General features: G+C 40.3%; 1 protein-coding gene across 1 annotated transcript in view; it reads right to left on the bottom strand.

The window, feature by feature from the left end:
• The window catches only part of il11ra (interleukin 11 receptor, alpha), a 52,015-nt gene that overhangs the window by 16,520 nt on the left and 15,111 nt on the right, over positions 1–20,384 (bottom strand). The window contains exon 2 of the mRNA XM_034895735.1: positions 999–1,095. Coding sequence (XP_034751626.1) covers positions 999–1,095 — 97 coding nt within the window. The remainder of the gene's footprint in view (positions 1–998; positions 1,096–20,384) is intronic.

The raw sequence follows: 20,384 nt of genomic DNA, 5'->3' as shown, positions 1-20,384 counted from the left end.
ACACACACACACACTTCCCTCCTTCTGTTTCTGTGAGTGTTACCTGGGGCCTTGGTGCAGTGTAAAGAGTTGGCTGGTCTGAATGTGTGCATTCATGTTTTATTGGCAGTGATGTACATTGTTCCCCAAAACCCGCAGCGTTCCACTCATATCTGATTCTCCCTCTGGCAAGAGGGTCTAGACACACGCGCGCATACACACACGCGCACACACACAGACACACACACACACACACACACACACACAGAGAGGAAGGCTGCTGCAAGTTTCTCCTGACATTGGAATCGGATGGCAGGTTGAACACAGAAATTGCAAGCTGGATGAAACTTAGTACTTTCCAAACAATAAAAAAGGACTCTGGAACTGCCGTAGGGTCAAATAACTTGGGAAGGGAAACCTTGACAGTTTCACCTGAAGGGCCAAGGGCGAGTGTTCTTATTGTTGTAGCAGTGAATGTATCTGATTTTAGAAACAGATACAGTAATAGAGGTAACAAAAGTGACAGAAAGAAGGGATGAGGGAAAACAGTCTTTCAAAGAAAGGGCCAATTTCTTAATGCCAGACAGATCCCCTAAGCGCCGTGTGAGGCAAAACAAAATATGCTTCAACAATACAACTGTTGTTTGCAGAGTGCTAATAAAAAAAACATGAATTCCAATTCAACTATAAATAAATAAAAAACTAATGCTGCAAAAAACTGCAGACAAAGAGAGAACAGTTGAACAATGAACAAAGTTTCAACAAAAAAAAGAAGATTGTGCTTGGAAAAGGTGTTTTATGGTTAGCTGCACTGCCTCCCTACATTTTGGAAGTGTTTCTTTCCTTATTTCTTCAGCAGAAGCTTCAGATGCCAAGAAGAAGTACTTTGAGTCAAAATAGTTCATAAAGGAGTCCATTCCTGATCCTTAACAGAATGTGTTTCTACGCGTGTATTTTAAATGTGTCCTTGGTAAAATGTCTTTAGGCTTGGTGTGCATGCGTACGTGTGCATGTGTTACCTTCATCAGTCTGAATCTGAGCACGACTGGGACGCAGCGACCAAGACAAAAAACAGATGACAGTCAGACACACAGGACTGGACAAAAGGCCTGGCATCTAGAAAGACAGAGAGAGGGGGAGGTGGGAAAGAAGGAGGTACAAATATTAGGATTTCTTTTTTTATAAGCCTAAAAGGTTTGGCAGTAAGCAGCAACAACATCAGCAAAGGCATTATCATCATCATCATCATCATCATCATTTTGAGTCCATTTTGTCCAAGCAAATGGGTATGAAAGGAAAATGCTTGTGAAAACCGCCAGAAATGTCACATATCTTCCACCAATTTTCTCACCTAAGCAACAACATACCAACGTTTAAATTGTTTGCAACATGTTGCAGAAATTCTATGTTACTTAAAGTCCAAAAAGGCAAAGACTACAAGACAACTGGTCGCCTCTATTTCTGGCTAGTGGAAATTATTTCTCATAAAAAACAGAGAAAACATGTTGGACGTGACTTTTTGTTTCCATTGGCTTTACCAGAATGTCTGAGAAATAAAGTTCCACTTGTGCTAAAGAACAAATCCATTAAGCAGTTTTGTACCGTAAATGAACTCAACACATTTTCTTTATAATTTAACCAAGATGTACACACTGTAAAAAGTAGAAGCCAGTAGCATAGAAAAAGATAACAAAAGTATTTTTGTACAATTATACTATTGCCTGGCGGTACTATGGTGAGCAGGATGAGAGCGTCATACATGAAATAGACTTTATCTCGCTCTCATTTCATTTCAATTTAAAAAAATGAAGCTATACTGGCGTGGAGTTTGATGGGTCAAGTAAGCTCTGTGAGTCTATGTTTAGTCACATCGGTGCTTTGAGCTAAACGGTAACATCATCATGCTAAATCACACTAAACACAGTACAGCTGAGGCGGATTCACTGTGTGTATGGCACTATCATAAAAACAGAAGGATCAGGGCCAGAATCTTAGTGTGGGTTAGTGGGTATTGCACATAATTTCAGTTATTCCAGCGAATATCACACTTATGAGGAAAAATCACACACAAATTTGAAGCAATGTCTCGTAATGTTCAGCCAATGTTCGCACCGGTGCGGAATCATCTGCGGAATGCGGGATGACTGCTTTGAAGCACTGCATCGGCGGACGCATGAAAACATGAATGGGCCGCTGGCTGAAACGTAAACATCCAGGGGTAAATCCCGCTCAGAAAAACAAAACAAAAATGACTAAAAGCCTGAAAGGACTACCGCAAACGACACTGTGTCACCCACGTTTATCAGACAGATAGTGGTAACGTTAAGAAGCAGCAGTCAAAAGAAGAGAATCAGGGGCTAAAAAAGGCTCTGTGAATGTGATAAAGAGTAAACGACTACATGGTGTAGGTGTTTCTGAGCTGCTAAGCTCAAAATAAGCACTTATCATATGTCTGCTGCCACTTCTTTGCATGTGACAGACTCATCAACACTTTTATCGGCCCCTCCACAGTGAAAGGGAGAGAGAGAGGGATTGAAGGCCCATAAAATGCATTTCCTGTTCAAATAGGATGTTGTTGAAGCTGGGGCCACAACACAGCAGTGACCGATCTATCAAAGCAAAAGCAACAGACCCATAACAAACCATTTCACACGGTTTTCAATGTAAACATTTTAAAAGCTAAAAGGAAGTGAACATGGACCGAATCTGTTGGCTAGCAACGCAATTCCAGTGAAAATGTCTAAATGAACAAAGACTGACAAACGAAATCAACTCTGCCCTGGACAGTGGGAGTAATGACATTTGCTCATGCTTCACTAGAGTTTGTTGTCATTGAGGAGAGTGAGATAGAGAGGAATTAAATTTGTCCACAAGCTCCACATACAATAGTGTCTAGTGCAACAGGGCATCAAACACACTGTACGAATAGACTATTAAAGAATTTTGCCCATTTTCTAGAATAATTATACAAATATCCCCGGAGCCTTCAAATGTAATAGAAAAACAAAGTGACAAATGTAGTTATAAATGAGTTCTACTGTCAATGGGACTTCAAAGCCCCAATCTGTGATCTCAGCAACACACAGATGATGTATACCAAAGATAAATGTTTGTTTTTTATACAGTAAAACATAGAAAGTGAAAATCTGAAAGACTGCAAAAGAAACAAGGATACAAGAAAAATGAGGAGAAAATGAACCAGTTCAGTGTATTGCACTCTAATGAACAGGAATTCTTGCCAAGTAAGTAACACAAGGACATTGGCTTGGTGGTCCCTTACCTCGTACAAAGAGCGTTGATCAGTACCTACTCACAGTTATATGCACGGCTACCTGTTTTCTAGAAGCCATTCCCCGCCGCATAATCCAGTCCAATACGGGTACAAATTTAGTCTAACCTCTTTAACTCTTTTACTCAAATCACTGAACGTGCAGCAGGTTGCGCTGCCTGCTTACCATCCTGAGTCGCATGGGGCATTAGAACGTTGGCATCAAACGTTAAAGTCCATGCTGAAATTTTGTGAAGACAATGGGACAGATTGGGATGAGGGCGCTCCTTTCGCATTGTTCGCCGCTTGTGTTTGGAAACACACCCCGTGGTCCACTTAAGGTGTTACACGACCAGTTCTTGTCTCATGTGTCATTGCCCACTAAAAATGTGTTAGACTAGGTTAGCGAGTTCAGAGAGGGTTTACACCAGCCTAATGCCGCTGCTAAGCCCTTTCTCTCCGCCAAGTTCTCTGGTCCCTATATGGTCCGACAATGTTTAAGTGAAGCTGATTATGTGCTTAGTACTTCTGAGAGGCAGAAGAAAACCAGGGTCTGGCATGTGAACATGCTAAAGCTATATCATTCTAGGGAGGACTTTACAGTTAGCGTAGATGGTAATCAGTTTGTGCCGCCACCAGTTATGTACTGTCCCGGGGTGGCTGCATCTGCTCCGTACCCTGATGATCCGCGGCAGAGTCAGTCAGAGTATACAAGCTGCCTTCTTTCTAACTCTGAAGCCGTCACAGCCCCGCCATCTCAGTTACGACACTGTACACTTGACTGCTACCCTGCAACAAGATGTAGTAAACCTTAGTTTGCCATTTAGTATGCTGCCTCTGTGCTGACCACTTTGGTTGTTAAGACTGGTAACTTGTATGTATATTGTGTGCTTGTTCTCTGTAGCTATCACTCCAGGTTGCTAGGCTAAACTGTGTGTGATTCTGCTGCCAGCCATTTGGTCTGTTAGCTGTGTTAGCTGTTTTCCTGTAGCCTAGTAGCTGCAGTGTTTCTGTACTGGGAGTGAGTAAGTGCTTCACCCTGGAGTTGATAGTGTTATGTGTTTGTAAAGTTGGGCTAGGGTTTAGAGTACTACTGATTTATTTACATTGGCCAGGAATTTAGTACATTGGTTTCACGGGTGCTGCGCTCCATGTGTTTGTTTTAACCCATCATAGATAGTGAGGTTTTGGTTTTCAGTTTGTTTTCTGAATATTTAGTAATCCCTGTTTGGAGGCATTTCATTTTGTTACGTTGTCTTTATGTTTTTGCAGCACCCGCATAGCCGACTTTTGTTGTTAAACTGTTCTTAGGACTCATGTAGATAAATACCTTTACCACCATACCAAGATCATCTGGTTTATGGTGCGTCCCTTACCCCTAGACATCAGGGACGTAACAAAATAAAAAGGAAAAAAGAAAAGAAGGCTGTATGGTTGTATGGTTTAGTGCATGATGTGGAGGGAATGTGCAATAGTCAGGTATATAGTGCAGGATGTTCTCTTCACTAACTTTTTTCTTCATTACATTCAAAAGTACATGGTTGCGTGGTTACGCTGAAAACAAGTCTGAAAGGATTAAATCAGGTTTTAAGTAATTTATAGGCGATCATGCAGCAGGTCAAAAGCTCCTTTTAAATGTTTTTTTCATAATGACTATTCATCAGCCTGCTCAACAAATTAACTTCTCAATGCAATGTTTCTACAGAAAGTACAAGACAGACATTTTCTGTGGGTTGACTAAAAGTCTGATAAAAAGCTCACTGCTAATCATTTGTAATAAAATGTTTCTCAATGTCAAACATACTGTTCTGCTTCACAAAGAGCAAAATGTGGGGTGAGTGATGAGTTGGAAGGTTGTGGATGTGCAATGATGGTACCCTATCTTACAATAGTGTTTATGTTTTTGTGTATTATTAGTGATTGTAGTCTTTCAACAAACACAACATGAACACATAAGGTAGACAGAGAGGAGAGTAGGCAAGCAGTCAGTTGTTGGATGATAGCTAAAACAAATGCACTCTACTTAGCTTTGAGAGCTTTAGGCTATATTTTTTTTGTTTTCTCAAATTAAGTTTTAAGCCCAGAGCCTCTTTCCAGATATATATAGTGAGTAGGAGCATTGAAAGGCAATCGTAAAATACCACATCTAAGTCTAAATCCCAAATCAGCCTTTTCCATTCAAATGCATTCAAAGTCAACTCTGAAACACATCAACTGAAATCAAATGAATTCCAGACATAACATATTTTCAAAAGGTTAAGGTCTGGCTAAAAGCACCCCACAGCTCTACCCATTTTTGGCTAATTGTACGGTGAGTTACCAGTGTGGCATGTGTATTGTATGATGTCTTTTATATTGTATTCCGCAACTTCCATATTGTAGTGTATTTTGGTTTTATGAGCCTGAAAGATTTAGGCTATATTTAAATTATTATTTACATGTAAAAGCCTAACTAAGGAAACTAAATGGAAATTAACAATAGCTATGAAGTCTTTGCAGCACATCTGTTTAATGCGCTATATTTGGAACAATGTTTAATTGCATTGCCTCTAGGGCTGGGCAATATATCAGTTTTATATTGATATCGCGATATGAGACTAGATATCGTCTTAGATTTGGGATATCGTAAAATTATAATATGTTAAGTGCTGTCTTTTCTTGGTTTTGAAGGCTTTCATTAGAGGAAAATTATGCAGTTTTCTGAGCTTTGAAGACTGTTATAGATGTTCTATTATTTGCCTTTACACACTTTGTCGTTAAATCAACATTTCTCATCTCATCTCATTGTGTAAATAATATTTTGTTAAAGCACCAATTGTCAATCCAACAATAGTCTCAATATCGACATCAAGGTATTTAGTCAAGATTATTGTAAAATTTGATTTTCTCCATGTTGCCCAGCCCTAATTGCCTCTATCAAATCAAATTTTAATCAAATTAAATCATATCCTCAAACTGCAGTGGATGATGCATCAATCTAATTGATTCAACAAAACAACAATAGCTGGGCCTAAGCATGTTGTTTGTGTATCATGCCATTTATTATACCAGAGAATTTGTTTATTGCTCTGCATTTATTTATTCATATGTTCTACTGTAATGCTAGCAGTTTAGCTCTAAACATGATTCTGTAAAATGTGTATTTTTATTTTCTTGATAGTTTCACTCCTTTTCAATGAGACCAATGTGATGAAAACATGAAAAGCATTTTAGGTCAAGAGCTCCGACGTTAACTTGCCTTCTGACATGCCATTACACAGTGGTGTTGGCTACGTACCATTATCCATAAACACATAGGGGGGACAGTTGCGTTTATTTACTGTAAACTTAAATACCACCATTATGTTTTTATATTGTGTCTTATTTGAGTATGTGTTGTTGCATTTAAAAAGGAAAATTAACATCTTCTATGCTGTCTATTTATATATTTTTTTGTATTTTTAAGATGCTTTTACACGTCTAGTTTAGTTCCCTTAGTCCAGGCCAAAAAAAAAAAAAAAAAAAGATCTGCGTTTAACTTTTAGTTCTAGTCCATGTTGTTTCACGTTGACTTTTTACAGATGAGGCTAAAATCGCATGCAGAATGTACATGTGCCAACACTACAGGAAACTCAATTACAGACGGTTTTGGAGTCATCCTAAATCACCGGCACTATATGGAGCAACAGAGGAAAACCAAAACAAAGTTCATTCCAAAGACTGACAGCAAGTCATGCAGCACTTTACTGCACATTAAGGCTTCATATGTTCTCTGGTGGTCCCAGAGAGCTCACAAAGAAAAGTTGGCTCTGAGTATCAATAGCTGAGACTGCAACTAGACCTCAGACAAATGATCGGTCATATATAGAGAAAGACAGCTAGAAACAAAGAATGGAAACCCAGTTGGTACCACAATATGGTGGGAGGAGGGGGGGGGGTCAAAACATTTACTTAAAAAGAGAACTGACAAAATACATAAAGTCAAAGATAACTGCAAAGCCCTCAGTTTTTAACCCACTTTCACTTCCTAAGAACTGCATAGGAACCTTATAAAAGATAGCTCTTTATAAAGTTCCTAATACCTGCACCCAAACCTTACACGGTCCTGCTACCATGGCGATTTGAAAGAACATGACTGACTGCTCTCTAGTTGACAGTTGTGTGTGACACTGGGCTGCACAAATAAACTGGATTTGTGGATAAAAAGCATTTTAAAACATCCTCTGTGGCTGTGAGAGTCAACCTGTAACCTCCAGTCTTGGCCTCTCCGTAAGCGTGAGGTCCCGCTGCCAAACAGATCAACCGTCTGTTTAAGCCATAAAATAAACATAATCAACGTTTCATCAGGAGAACGAGGTGTTTCGTTTGGCCAATACAAGTGATGTGAGGCTGCCAATGTCTAAACAATGGTGATGGCATGTTTGGTAAATTATAGAGAGTGATTTACCAACCCAGTCTCCCGGCAGTGAAATGAAATGGTCACATTATAGGTCACGTTATTTAATCTACGGAGTTATGTACAATGACAAGTCTTTCTCGGGGGGGGGGGGGGGCATGACTACGGTGGCGTTTATGACTATTATGTGTGTCCTCTGGTGGACAAACTATGCAACGCCAACATTCATAACACGGTTGAAGTGTTTTGTCCGTTTGTATTTAATTTTATTTATCAAAATTATGATATTGTCATTATTTGTCATTCCCCGGAGTCCTTATGTTCTTTTTCCCCAGAATGTTCCCTTGGATCAGAGAGGCTCCAAAATCAGGGTAGCAGCTGTCGCCTTGGTCCCGCTCCATGTTCTGTGATGCCATGTTCAACTGCTACACTGCAGTGCCCTTCTACGTCCTGCTGTGCCTTGTAATGCCGCACAGCGTCCTGCTATGCCATGAACTACTACAAAGAACTGCTACAGACTATTAATTTTTTCTATTTTTGTTATTGCCACTCTTCATTCTAACCCCAACCGGCCCGTCAGACACCGCCTACCAAGAGCCTGGGTCTGACCGAGGTTTCTGCCTAAAAGGAAGTTTTTCCTCGCCACTGTCGCACTGTTGCTTGCTCTGGAGGAGACTACTAGAACTGTTGGGTCCTTGTAAATTCTGGAGTGTGGTCTATCTGTATAGTGTCTTGAGATAACTCTTGTTATGAATTCATACTATAAATAAAATAGAATTGAATTGAATTATAAATGATACTGATAAATTAATATATCACTCAGGCTCTACCTGAAAGATTATCAAAGTTGTAATATGTTTTTAAGAAAGGATAATTTAAGAAGCACGTTTGGGATATGCACAAAAAAAAACAGCAAAATACAGTGTGGATTTAATATTTAAAGACACAGATATTATGACAGAGCAGACAGGCAGACACCAGCAAATCGATCTCCCCTTGTGCTAAATATAAAAAAGGAAAAAAAAGGAAAAAAAATTGGAATACTTGGAAAACCTTTCTTCTTTTGTTTTTCATGCCCTACCTGTATTTGCAGCAATGTTTTTGTTTACTTCTCACACTAGCTCAGTTGAAGGTTGAAACCTTTAATCCCACTCAATAAAACACACCATTAACAACTTCAACACTGGGATAAGTATCGTGGCCAAGTTATTAAGCCACCAATGGTAAATGTAAATCACCTGGTACTGCTTTTTAAAAGATATTTTAGCACTTTAAGAGCAAAATGCATATGCAGCACATTATTAAATGCAGATCCATCATGGGAAAGTGATGAAAGATGATGAAATCCATTACCCAGTTAAAGTGGTGCATGTGCATCTGCCCTAAAAACACATGAAGAAAGCTGTGCAGTTGACACCAAGACTTCCACAGTGGCTCACAAAATCATATCCCCCAAAAGTGTACACAGAGATCTGGAAAGCTTTATAGTGGAGCAGAGATAACTAGACTATGGTCTTATGATGTAGCGGGACAGTGTTACATTTACCACTACGGCACTGTAGCTTCACACAGCAGCGCACTCAGCACATTCAGATCTCACCGACTCCTGTCTCCCTCACTTGCTTACATTCCTCCTCCTATGTCCATCCCTCCCTTCATGCTTTCTTAAGCCTCTATGCATTCGGTACATTCTGTAACCTGTAACCTAGCTGGTACACTGGTCAGCTTCGTTTGTTTACACGGACACAGGACTTTGAACAATTCCTCACACGCCAATGAAACTGCGGTTTAGGATTATAAATAGAAAACATACTCTATGCTGTATTTAGCAGATTGTGCACATCAATAAAGAAGTACTCCACCATTTAAGTATCGAATACCACCCACCCTGTCTGCTTGCAAGGTGGCTTAGAAAACGTTTTTTCCCAGGCCACCTTTTAGGCCTACAGGTGGCGATTCCTTTAATGAAAACAGTAGATCATACCTCAGTGTGTTTAGTCTAACCGCCGTGATATCTTGATGGGTCATTGCTAGGACTGCTGTGTTTCCTATAAATGGGAAATGGCCCCTTCATGCACAACATATAAATAAGGTTATTCTTTTGCCTCCTCTAGAAATGTATCTAGTAAATGAGAAGTAAATATTTGTATATGGATTTTAATGGGTTAAGGGAATACTGATTTAAACATTTGTCTCCAAAGTCTGGCCTGATGGTAAACCCCAAGGACACTTTTCACAACGTTTTTTGTCTGTCACTTACTTTGTTTGCAGTCAGTCCTTGGCTACGGTTTCCAAAGGCTCTAATGCCAGAACATTCAAGGTTCAGTAAACATATTAATGTCATACTTTATAATGGCTTACCTTCTCTTCCCTTTCCTGCTTTCCCCAGAGTAACTACAGACCAGAAAAAGCAGCCCTGCATCTACCTGTACCTTTCCTTCCCTCCCATGTACTTTCCATGCTATTGATTCCCATAAAGCTCTCTCTTATCGCTACCTCCACCTCACCATCCTTAGAGGACTATTTTCTCTCTCCCTGCCTGTGGTTTCCTGCATAGGCCCTGTTTATTTTCCATCACTAATGCCACACAGTACAAGGTCCTGTAAACATATTTACACAAAGGTTCCACTGACACTTGAGAACATTGCCGTTCCTTGAGAGCAAAGTGCTAATCTGTCCTCTCAAACCTAAGCAACATGTTCCTGCTCATACTTGAGTGTGAGTTGGCCTGTCACAGGAGTGTTTCTCTAACAGCTCTGCTGTATTTGTATTGTTGGTCTGTGTTTATGATGAGGATGTCTAGATTGACTATCTCAGGTTACACCTGAAAATGTGGAGCTATTATTGGCAGATGGCCATGGTAGAGGACTATGATCCCACAAGCATATTTTATTCCAAACCGTGCCCCTTTAGCACAAGAAATGACTAAACCAGGGATCTTAGGTCAGGTATAGTAAACGGTATCTGTCTGCTTCACGTTTGTGGCATCCCCCGTCTTCCTGTGCTTCGGTGAAAATGAGCCATTTTTTCTGACTTCATGTGCTCAAATACAAAAGAATACAAAAACACAAAGTTTGAATGTTTCAATTTTTGCTATGTGTATTTGATCTAATTCCTGGAAATAAACACAAAGCACCACTGTACAAAACTATAAGGTATAAACCATAAGTATTGGCAAACATCGGTTTACACACACACACACCTTCCCAGTGAAATTCTAGTATCAGATACGCTCACTCAACATGACATTACTCTGAACCGTCTTCTCGATAAAATGCTCAGTTCAGAGAAAGCCAGACTTACAAACACTCAATGTTTTTCCTCTGATGCCAAAGAAACAAATCAATGGCAGTCCAGTAAAACCAGTGAAGGCACAGCTGAGTTTACGCCTCATCCTATTAATGTTTACAAAGACTCCCTCTAGAAGCCACACAGCTACTGGGATCTGTACAAGTCTAGAACCACAAACCACTTTTCTCAGCAGCTCAGTAGTCTTTCTGAAGCTAAATGTGAAAAACCACCCTTTCATCCAGTGTAAACATGTCCATGGTGGGCTATGATGCCCTTAAGGTACCATGCTACCTGCACGGTGGTTAGGAACAAAACTCTTATTTTCACTCAGCCTACCAGTTACTGAAATATAATGCTCAATGCAAAAAGAGTTGCAAAGTTAAGCATTATTCCTGTCAATAGTACATAGGACCACTTTGAGCTTCTCAAATTTCAAACACTCTTCTTTCGAAGTTGTGTGAGTTTGTAATCGCAAGCCTATTCTGTGACTCACCCCCACCAGCGACCAGAATAGACAAGGGAATGTAGCCATGGATATTGTCACCAGGATGCACCCCTAAAGTATTCCCAAATGCACCAAGAGGCAAAACAACAGTGAAGATCCAAATCCACATTTTGTTCTCAAAAATAAAATTGTTACTATTTTTGTAGACTTTGCAAATCCAACCCAGAACCACAACCAGAGTAATTAAAAATAATTGCAGGAGCAGAACATTCTAAAATGCCTTGGTAAAAAACATTCCTTCCAAGCCAACAGTAATAATAATGAGGTCAAGAGCAATAGCCAAGGTAGTCTGACAAAAGTCACACAATAGCTGTGCTTAGGAGCACTGGGAAAGGACTGCTGAAATAAGTGGAGAAGAAAAATCATGGTTAAATGAGGTGTGCGCACGCTGAGTAATCCAATTCAAAAGAACTCTCTTTTAGCAAGTCCTCTCTGTTGGTGAGTCACTCACACACTGGCATGCCATTGCACATTCAGTCAGCTTTACAAGAGAAAAAGCAAGACAGTGGAAGGGGAGAATGGCGGAGAAAACAAAAAAAGAGAGAGAAAAAGACAGGGGGCATGAATACAGGGTAAAACAAACAGATGGGCAGAAATGTAGACGCTAAGACTTGGAAATGCAGGGAAACTGTCAGGCTCTTTAACATCTCACACACACACACACACACACACACACTTTTCCTGTCCGCTGACATAACCGATTACTGCAGGATGTCCTGTTCATGAGTACAAGTCATTAGAATTTATGTTATAAATTAAAGATTAACTAAGACTGATGTAATTCAGCCTACTGCATGCACAATGTGGTCATCAGTGTTTATGCATGCGCATATTTCTTTGTGTCATTGTGCACTGTGGCGTGCTCCAGTAATGAGCATAAGGAAATAATGGCAAGCAAATTAAGAGATTAGCTAAGCCACATGATACAAGTGCATGTGTGTGAGTGTGAGAGTTATGAACTATAGAGTGTGTGTTCATGTGTATATGCGCACTAAACCAACAATATAGCGAGGTCAGGCCAAGATGGTGGGGGCGTATTACAATGGATCTGGTGTTTACCCAAGTCACTATGGCAACCACTGCACAACCTGTCCCTCTGACCTTTCCAGGCGATAACACTGCTGACTGACGTGTGTGTGTGAGTGTTTGTGTTCTATTTCCATATATGAAGATCCTCGATCCAGGCCCTGTTTGTTTGCATGCATGTCCCTACTTGTAGAGAAATATTTTGAAATATTAATTCAGAGGTACAAATATAATAAAATGAATGAATTATTTGCCCATTTTATTTATTTTTATTATTTTAGCAACTTAAAAAACAGTCAAATTAAACATTCAAAAAACCAAGGCAAAAGTTACTTTAAATAAATAAATTAAAAAATTAAGAACTTAATGGATTTTAGCACTTTTGTGTTTTCTCCCTATTTTTCTATTATTTAAAGCATCCTGTATTAGTAAAAACATTTGGGTGGAAAGTGTGTTTAACGTGATAAGCCTTAATTATATACCATAGATGGTGGAAGGTGAAAATTGCTCACACCAGTTTCTGTCTTTCTTTCTGCCTCTACTACGTTTCTCTATCATTCAATCTCTTTCACATCCTGTTTCCCTGATGATACCAAACGCCAATATCCGTTTTGAAAGATCTGAGTGTGCTATTTGATTTCTCTTCACCTCTTTCCCCTCTTTGTGACCCACTGAGATATTTTGCTCTGCAGCATTAAGCCTAAGGGCCTGCTCTCGACGACACTCTTCCAGTGAGAAACATGTTTACAGATGACAAGTGAAGCAAAGATGGGCCAATGATTTAACTTCACCCATTTGTCCGGGAGAATTCCGCTTATCAAAATCTATTTAGTGTATCAAATATTGACTAATGTCAACTATTTCTATATTCTCTTTTTCTTTCCCATCTTAACTACTTGTGCCCCAGTGGAAGCATTACACATGGAGGTTTAGTCAGGCTCTGATGTTGTCCGATGTGGCCACGTAGAGCCTGTTCACCCTGCAGGATAAACTGATGGACTGTTGAGCTGAAGGGAAAAACTTTGGCCAGACACTATCTGGCGCTCTAATGACCAACTCAATCCCCACTACATTTTTTCATTGCATTTAATTGGTCCGGGCTGGCCAGCCACATCACATTTACCAAGGCTGATCCAAGAACACCACAGAAGACCAATAACAGAGACATGCAGAGACAAAGATAAATGTTTTTAGCATCCAGTAGGCAAAGAAAGGTTCAGGCAGGGTCTGAAATTAAAAGCGTGTAATGTGGACAGGTCTTGAGTGCACACGAGATAAGGAAGCAGTTGAAGTGGAAGAATGACGCTGTTTCCGAGGAGGATTAGAAAGATGATAAGCATAGGAAATCTGTAACCAAGGAAGCTAAAGCAGCGCTGTAAACATCTGGTTAGCCAGGGAGGAGATAAAGACACAGCTTATACACACTTGCAGAGCTTTGATTTGGAAAAGATTTTGTTAAATAATTTGGCCAACAGGTGACAAATTAAAGGCTTTAAATTCTGTTAAATACACCATCTTCTCCCACGCTTATGTGTAGCCTAAACAGTATACATTTTGAAGGATTTGGTAAATCAAATATAATGTTCATCTTGAGTTAGACAATTATGTAATTTTGTTGTTAATTCGCTTTTGTGAACTCTCACAATAATAATAATAATAATAATAATAATAATAATAATAATATTGCTTTCCAAATGTAAGATTCTGAGCAAATTGTACCCAAAAAATTGAAAAATACTTTATTTAAGTTATTTAAGTTACTGCAAGACAAAAAGCAGACGAGACGCATAATGGAAGAACTTGACACTGCCACAAGCACTGCTAGGATGAATACATGAAGTTGGACTTTTGCAATAAGTGCGACCATGATAAATGGAAGATAGAGAGGACTATATAAACACCTAAGCCATGGTTAACACTGAAAACAGAAACAGACAGAATCCGAACCCAGCCAGCCCAATCTAGCAGTGGAGCTGCTGGTCGACTGCTAGGCTGTCATCCAACTTTTGCCCAAGCCTAAACACACAAGGAGTAATGGCTGCCATGTGTGTACAGAGATAGCACCCAGCCAACCCACAATCCAAGGCCTGAGTGTGCCTTTTAGCATGTGTGCGTGTGTTAGACAGAGACTGAGAATATTATTTAAGTAATTATATGTTAAGCAATCAGAAAATGCAAAACAGCTTGTTGTGTTCTTACTGAGAGCAGAATTTTTCGTCAACTTGTAAGTCCTTTCAAAAAAGTTGAAAATAATTCTGTGTGCGCATGCTTGAAACAAGAATAACAAACCTGTACTGCGCTGTGCTGTGTGTAAGTGTGTGCAGCGGCGGTATCTTGGCCTTAGTTCTACAATGCAGGAATTTCCTCCAGCTCTGCCGCCAGCGCAGAATGGCTACCATATGCCAGCTATTCACACAAATGCAAACACACACATACACACAGTTGAATGAAGACCACAATCAGGCTGGCATACAAGTTTGTAATACTAAAGCCAACCTCACATATAAACAAACACGCCAAAATGCATAATGGCGTGTAGGCCGAACAGAAAACACACACATTTGCGCTGGCATTCACAAACATCAGCATCGGTCTGTAAGTTTTAGCCACATGGATGTGTATATTTGTGTTTTTTGATCGTACAAGTGCATGTGTATACATGGGGGAACATGTAAAGGCCGCAAACCGATGAACACACTGCGTGAAGCGTGCACGCAAATAGAGTACACAGTTGTACAAGTACACTCCAGTCATGTGAATTTCTTCACTTTATTTTGTCCTGTTTTGACAGTATGCAATAGATAACCCGCTTTTGGAAGTTTGGTGACAGATCAACAACTTTCCCTAAAAGGCACATGCATCACGCACGTAGTAATTAACATGAATGTGCCAACAACAGTTTTTGTCTTTTGTGATTCCTTTCTCTAATCTTTTGTTGTTTCTTTTAAGCACATTTTTGAACGAAGTGTTTGAAGGGGTCTTAGGTGCCTCAAGGGGCGGTAACCCACAAACACCATGATGGACACCTGGTCAGGGAAGCCGTCGGACTGAAGGAGGAGTCTTTCTGGGATGTGTTATCCCGGAGGACTGCAGAGGCAGTTGCAGGTTACCTAAGGGCCCAAAGGGCCGAAGTCTCTGCTGTAAAAGAGGCATAGAAGCGGTGTGGGGAAAGTTCGAAGAAGACATGGAGAAGGACTTACGGTCGGCACCAAGGTGTTTCTGGAAAACCGTTTGCCACCTCAGGAGGGGGAAGCCGTGAACCATCCAAGCTGTGTACAGTAAGGATGGGATGCTGTTGATCTCAACTGAGGAGCTAATAGGGCAGTGGAAGAAGCACTTTGAGGAACTCCTAAATCTAACTATTACACCCTCAATGTAAAAGGCTGAGCTGGACGATGATGGCGGATTGTCGTCAATTTCCCTAGTGGAAGTCGCTGAGGTACAACTCCACAGTGGCAAAGCCCCAGGGATTGATGAGATCTGTCCAGAAATGGTGAAAGCTCTGGGTGTGGAGGGGCTGTCTTGGTTGACAAGCCTCTTCAACATTGCGAAAAAGTCTGGGGCGGTGCCTTAAGGAGTGGCAGACTGGGGTGGTAGTTCCCCTCTTCAAAAAAGGGGGACTAGGGGTATCACACTTCTCAGCCTCCCTGGTAAAGTCTATTCCAAGGTGCTGGAAAGGAGGGTTCGGCTGATAGTCGAACCTCGGGTCTAAGAGGAACAATGTGGATTTCATTCTGGTAGTGGAACAACGGATCAGATCTTCACTCTCGCAAGGATCCTAGAGGGAGCCTGGGAGTATGCCCAACCGGTCTATGTGTTTTGTGGATCTGGAGAAGGCATATGACCGGTTCCCCTGGGAGATACTGTGGGAGGTGCTGCAGGTGTATGGGGTGAGGGGTCCCTTCTCAGGGCCATCCAATCTCTGTATGACCAAAGCAAGACCTGGGTTTTCGGCAGGAAGTCGGACTCGTTCCAGGTGACAGTTGGCCTCCGCCAGGGCTGCACTGTCACTAATCCTGTTTGTAGTATTTTGGACAGGATATGGAGGCGTAGTCAGGGTGGGAAGGGGTTGCTGCTCTTTGTAGATGATGAGGTCCTGATGGCATCATCAGCCTGAGACCTTCAGCACTCACTGGATTGTTTCGCAGAAGAGTGTTAAGCAGCTGGGAAGCGGTATCTACCAAGTTGTAACATAAAAGTTGGTCACAGGAATGATTAAAAAAAATGGTATGGACTCTGGGGAGAAACTAGCAATCACCATAAAAAAGCCATTTTGTAAGCACTCTGACTCCAGTGTGTTGTGGGTATAGAGCTTAAAATCAGAATAAATCTCATTGATGTTTCACACACTGAACAACGTAATCATGACTTGCTCAATACTGACTATGTCTGGTGTGAGATTCTTTGATTGGATTTATGTTGCACACTTTATGACATGGCAAGACGTAATCTGGGTAAGTAGCTGAACTATTAAGAGATGGAGATTAAAACCGATTAAAAGGCGTGTTTTTTGCATGAGTCAGAGCTAAGCAACTATGAACTGTGAGGGAGAATGCATGTCCTAACCCCCCTCCCATGCTGGACCAGCACCCCGACCCTGTCTCCTGACAGCAGAGTGGCTGGAAAAACAAGCCGAAATATGTCAGTCAATGGCAGAAATAAATCATTCACTTGTGGCCATTAATGAGACTTTAAAAGAGAAACGAAAACCTGAAGAATTAAAAAAAAAAAAAAAATGTTGTGCATCGTCACGTTTCCTGTATTGAAGATCATTGCCTAACAAAACACTATACCTTCTAAAGGCAAGGAATAATGTCCTGAGTGATCAAATGATCCTTCAAACTTCTCCTTCTTCTGTTAAACTGATTATATGCTGAGTCCACACTGACTCCAAAACATGCATACACGAGTTTAAACTTGACGTAAGATGTCATCGTAGCGTCCGCTCACGTCCATGTTGATAAATGCAGAGCTTTGCGTGGCATTGTACATACACCGGTTTTATGCTTGTTTTGTCGTGTTCATTTTGATAATTAGGGCCTCATGGTGAGCACAGTCCACTTGATGTGTCGTGTTTATAATACAAAGTAGGGGAGGATCAGAAATCTGTATTTTCACAAATTACAGAATAAGATTTCATCTTCAGAACTGTCGCATTTTCTGTGATCTAAAGAGAAGATTTAATTTTTTTCCAGTGACATGTCCAACTTTTCTTTTGCTTGGTAAACAGCTTCATAAAGTCTATATTTTAAATCACTTGTATGAGCTGAGACATTTTGTTCCAGCTAAGTGTCACTCATGCACGTCTGCAAGAGAGCCCAAACACTGCAAACAGAGTAGCCAAACAGATGTTCTCCTGGACAACTTCTTGGCGTCCAAACTGAGCCACAGCAAACATGTCTTAAAGGGCGTAACTGTACACTATATTCATGGTTCAATAGATATCACAGTTTAAGGGTCAATCTTTAGAAGCCAGAAACTTCGTGAACGCTCTGGGATGAATTACACTAAACACGCAAATGCAACATTGTGTTAAGTCAAGCTACTATTCTAAATGGAGTGTTTTTTCCTGAAGTTATGTAAGCCAAAAACAGATTACAAAATAATGTGTTTGATTTTTTATATTCTAATTCTTTAAATAAAATTCTTTATCCCATGCTCCAGTTAATTAGGAATACGATCGTTAACGTTCTGGTGACATTTGTTAACAGGCTGTGGTTTGCCTGTAAAGTAAATCTAAATAAACCAAGTACAACAAGGTGACAAAGGAAACTTTTCCACAAACAAAATCCAGTGGAACATGTGATCTGACCTCTTAACATGTTTCAGGCTATGTTTAACTATGCCTAACTGTTTGGACTAGGTTCAACTGGAGTCAGCTGGCAGTACCAGAATATCACCGTAAACCGCAGCACTTTTTTATAACTGTGGTTTGGAAAATTCCATAGCAATAGCATCCTAGTTAAGACTCCCAGTCATCTGTATACTAACCTTAACATCTGTCAATGCATTTACCACTGTGCTCTGACTAACCACGCAGCTTAAGAGTGGTGGGATCACATGTAGTAAGTGCTCTTTTATCATTTGGTTCAGTATCTGAAATGTAGCTGGGCACTGAACATAACTATTTTGATGGCACCAAAGGGAATACTCCAATCCTATGAGTATTGGAAAATGGATTTTCTTTTGGAGTGCGTAATCATTGGCTCTGCAGTTCTGATGAAGTCACAGTGAGTCACGGCAATGCCGATAAAGTGGTTTCAGGTGTGGTTACAGTTCTTCAAAACTTCACGCAGAGAACCGTATGATATAAACCGCGAGGCGAAAGCGGTCGCAGTGCTGTTGACGTTACACTTTCTCTGAGACAAGCAGGCACAACAGTGGTTTTTATCCCCTGATGAATGACTGACAGGCTGAGGTTGTAAGGCAAGGCAACTTTATTTCTACAGCTCCTTTCAGGAACAAGGCAATTCCATTACATTCCTTTGCACTTAAGCTAGTTCTCCATTATGGGAATTCAATGTTGACAACAAGGCAGTTACCGAGTTTATTGTTTGTGTCATTATGCAGTTTGCATTAAAAAGTCTTTGTTTACATTTCTTTGCATTTTGTTTAGTTCAATATTAACCTTTAAACAATGTAATTTGTTTATTTATTTATATATTATTTATAATATGTTCATGTTGTGTCAAAAAGGTTTCTCTTCTTTTGTTCATTTTGGCCCAGTTGGATTGATACAAATCCTGAGTATCTGACTGGCGCAATAATAAATGTTACTCTTAGTGAGCAGTGTTACCAATTGTTTTTTAATTTTGATAACTGTTTTGATTCACAATTAAGGTAGAAAATAGAAGTTTAGTGTTTAATGTATTTGTGTTGAACCGGCGTCGTAACTGGCATCGTAACTGAGGTATCAAAATTGACACCAGATTGAAAGATTTTGAACTATGCCCAGTCAGAAATGTAGCAGAACAATTTGAATCAATAACTCTGGTAGCCAGAGGAAGATGATGACCCAACACACATCTGTTCTGTATGAGCCAATGACTGGCTCTAAACATACACCCACCTACCCACCCACATCTGCTCTCTGTTATCCAACAAGGCCTTACACACAGACAGACACAGCCACGGGCGCATACACAAATCTTTGCTGTGTGATCAATGGCTAGCCCTGCACAGCCAAGCTATCATCAGAAACAGAAACAAAAAATATCAGACATCGACACAGAAAGGCAGAGACCAAAGTTTGGAGAGAAAGGACGTGGAAAAGATGGTTTTGGTGACACTAAAATAAAAATGTTGATATTTTGGTTAATAATGTGGAACTGATTGTAAAACAGCTGCCTGTGCTTTTTTGTGCTAACTAAACAAATTTGAACCGCAGTAGATAGATCAGCCATGTGTCAGAAGATGGCTTGTCATCAGAGCACGGAAAAAAGAAATCAAATGCATGAACACACACACACACACACACACACACACACACACACACCTGATGATAGCTGTGCTAAGCTTAGTCAAAGTCAATAAGGTTGCCCAGCCAAAGCACTCAATTCTGCTCTGCCACACTCCTCTGATGATCCGTGTGTGTGTGTGTGTGTGTGTGTGTGTGTGTTGTAAATGCGCGTCCATGTACATTTTACTGGCGCCACGCTACTGCTGGGAGCAATTATAAAGACATGAAGCAGATGAAGATTGCTGTTTTATGCAACGTTGAGAAACACATGCACTTGCATGAATATACACAAAAATATGACAAACTGAGTTGTCTTTAAGAGTATTATCATTTGCTCACACTGACACTATGTCATTACAATGAGACAAATTAATTCCAAACACAAAGCATCCTGGGGGTTTAGTTAGGGCCAGTCATGCGTCAAAAAACTATCCAGTAAAGAAAAAAAAATTAAATCATTAAAAACACATTATATATATAT

This window comes from Etheostoma cragini, chromosome 16 (genome assembly GCF_013103735.1).
Source record: "Etheostoma cragini isolate CJK2018 chromosome 16, CSU_Ecrag_1.0, whole genome shotgun sequence".
Classification (NCBI taxonomy): domain Eukaryota; kingdom Metazoa; phylum Chordata; class Actinopteri; order Perciformes; family Percidae; genus Etheostoma; species Etheostoma cragini.
This window is presented reverse-complemented; position numbering and strand designations above follow the sequence as displayed.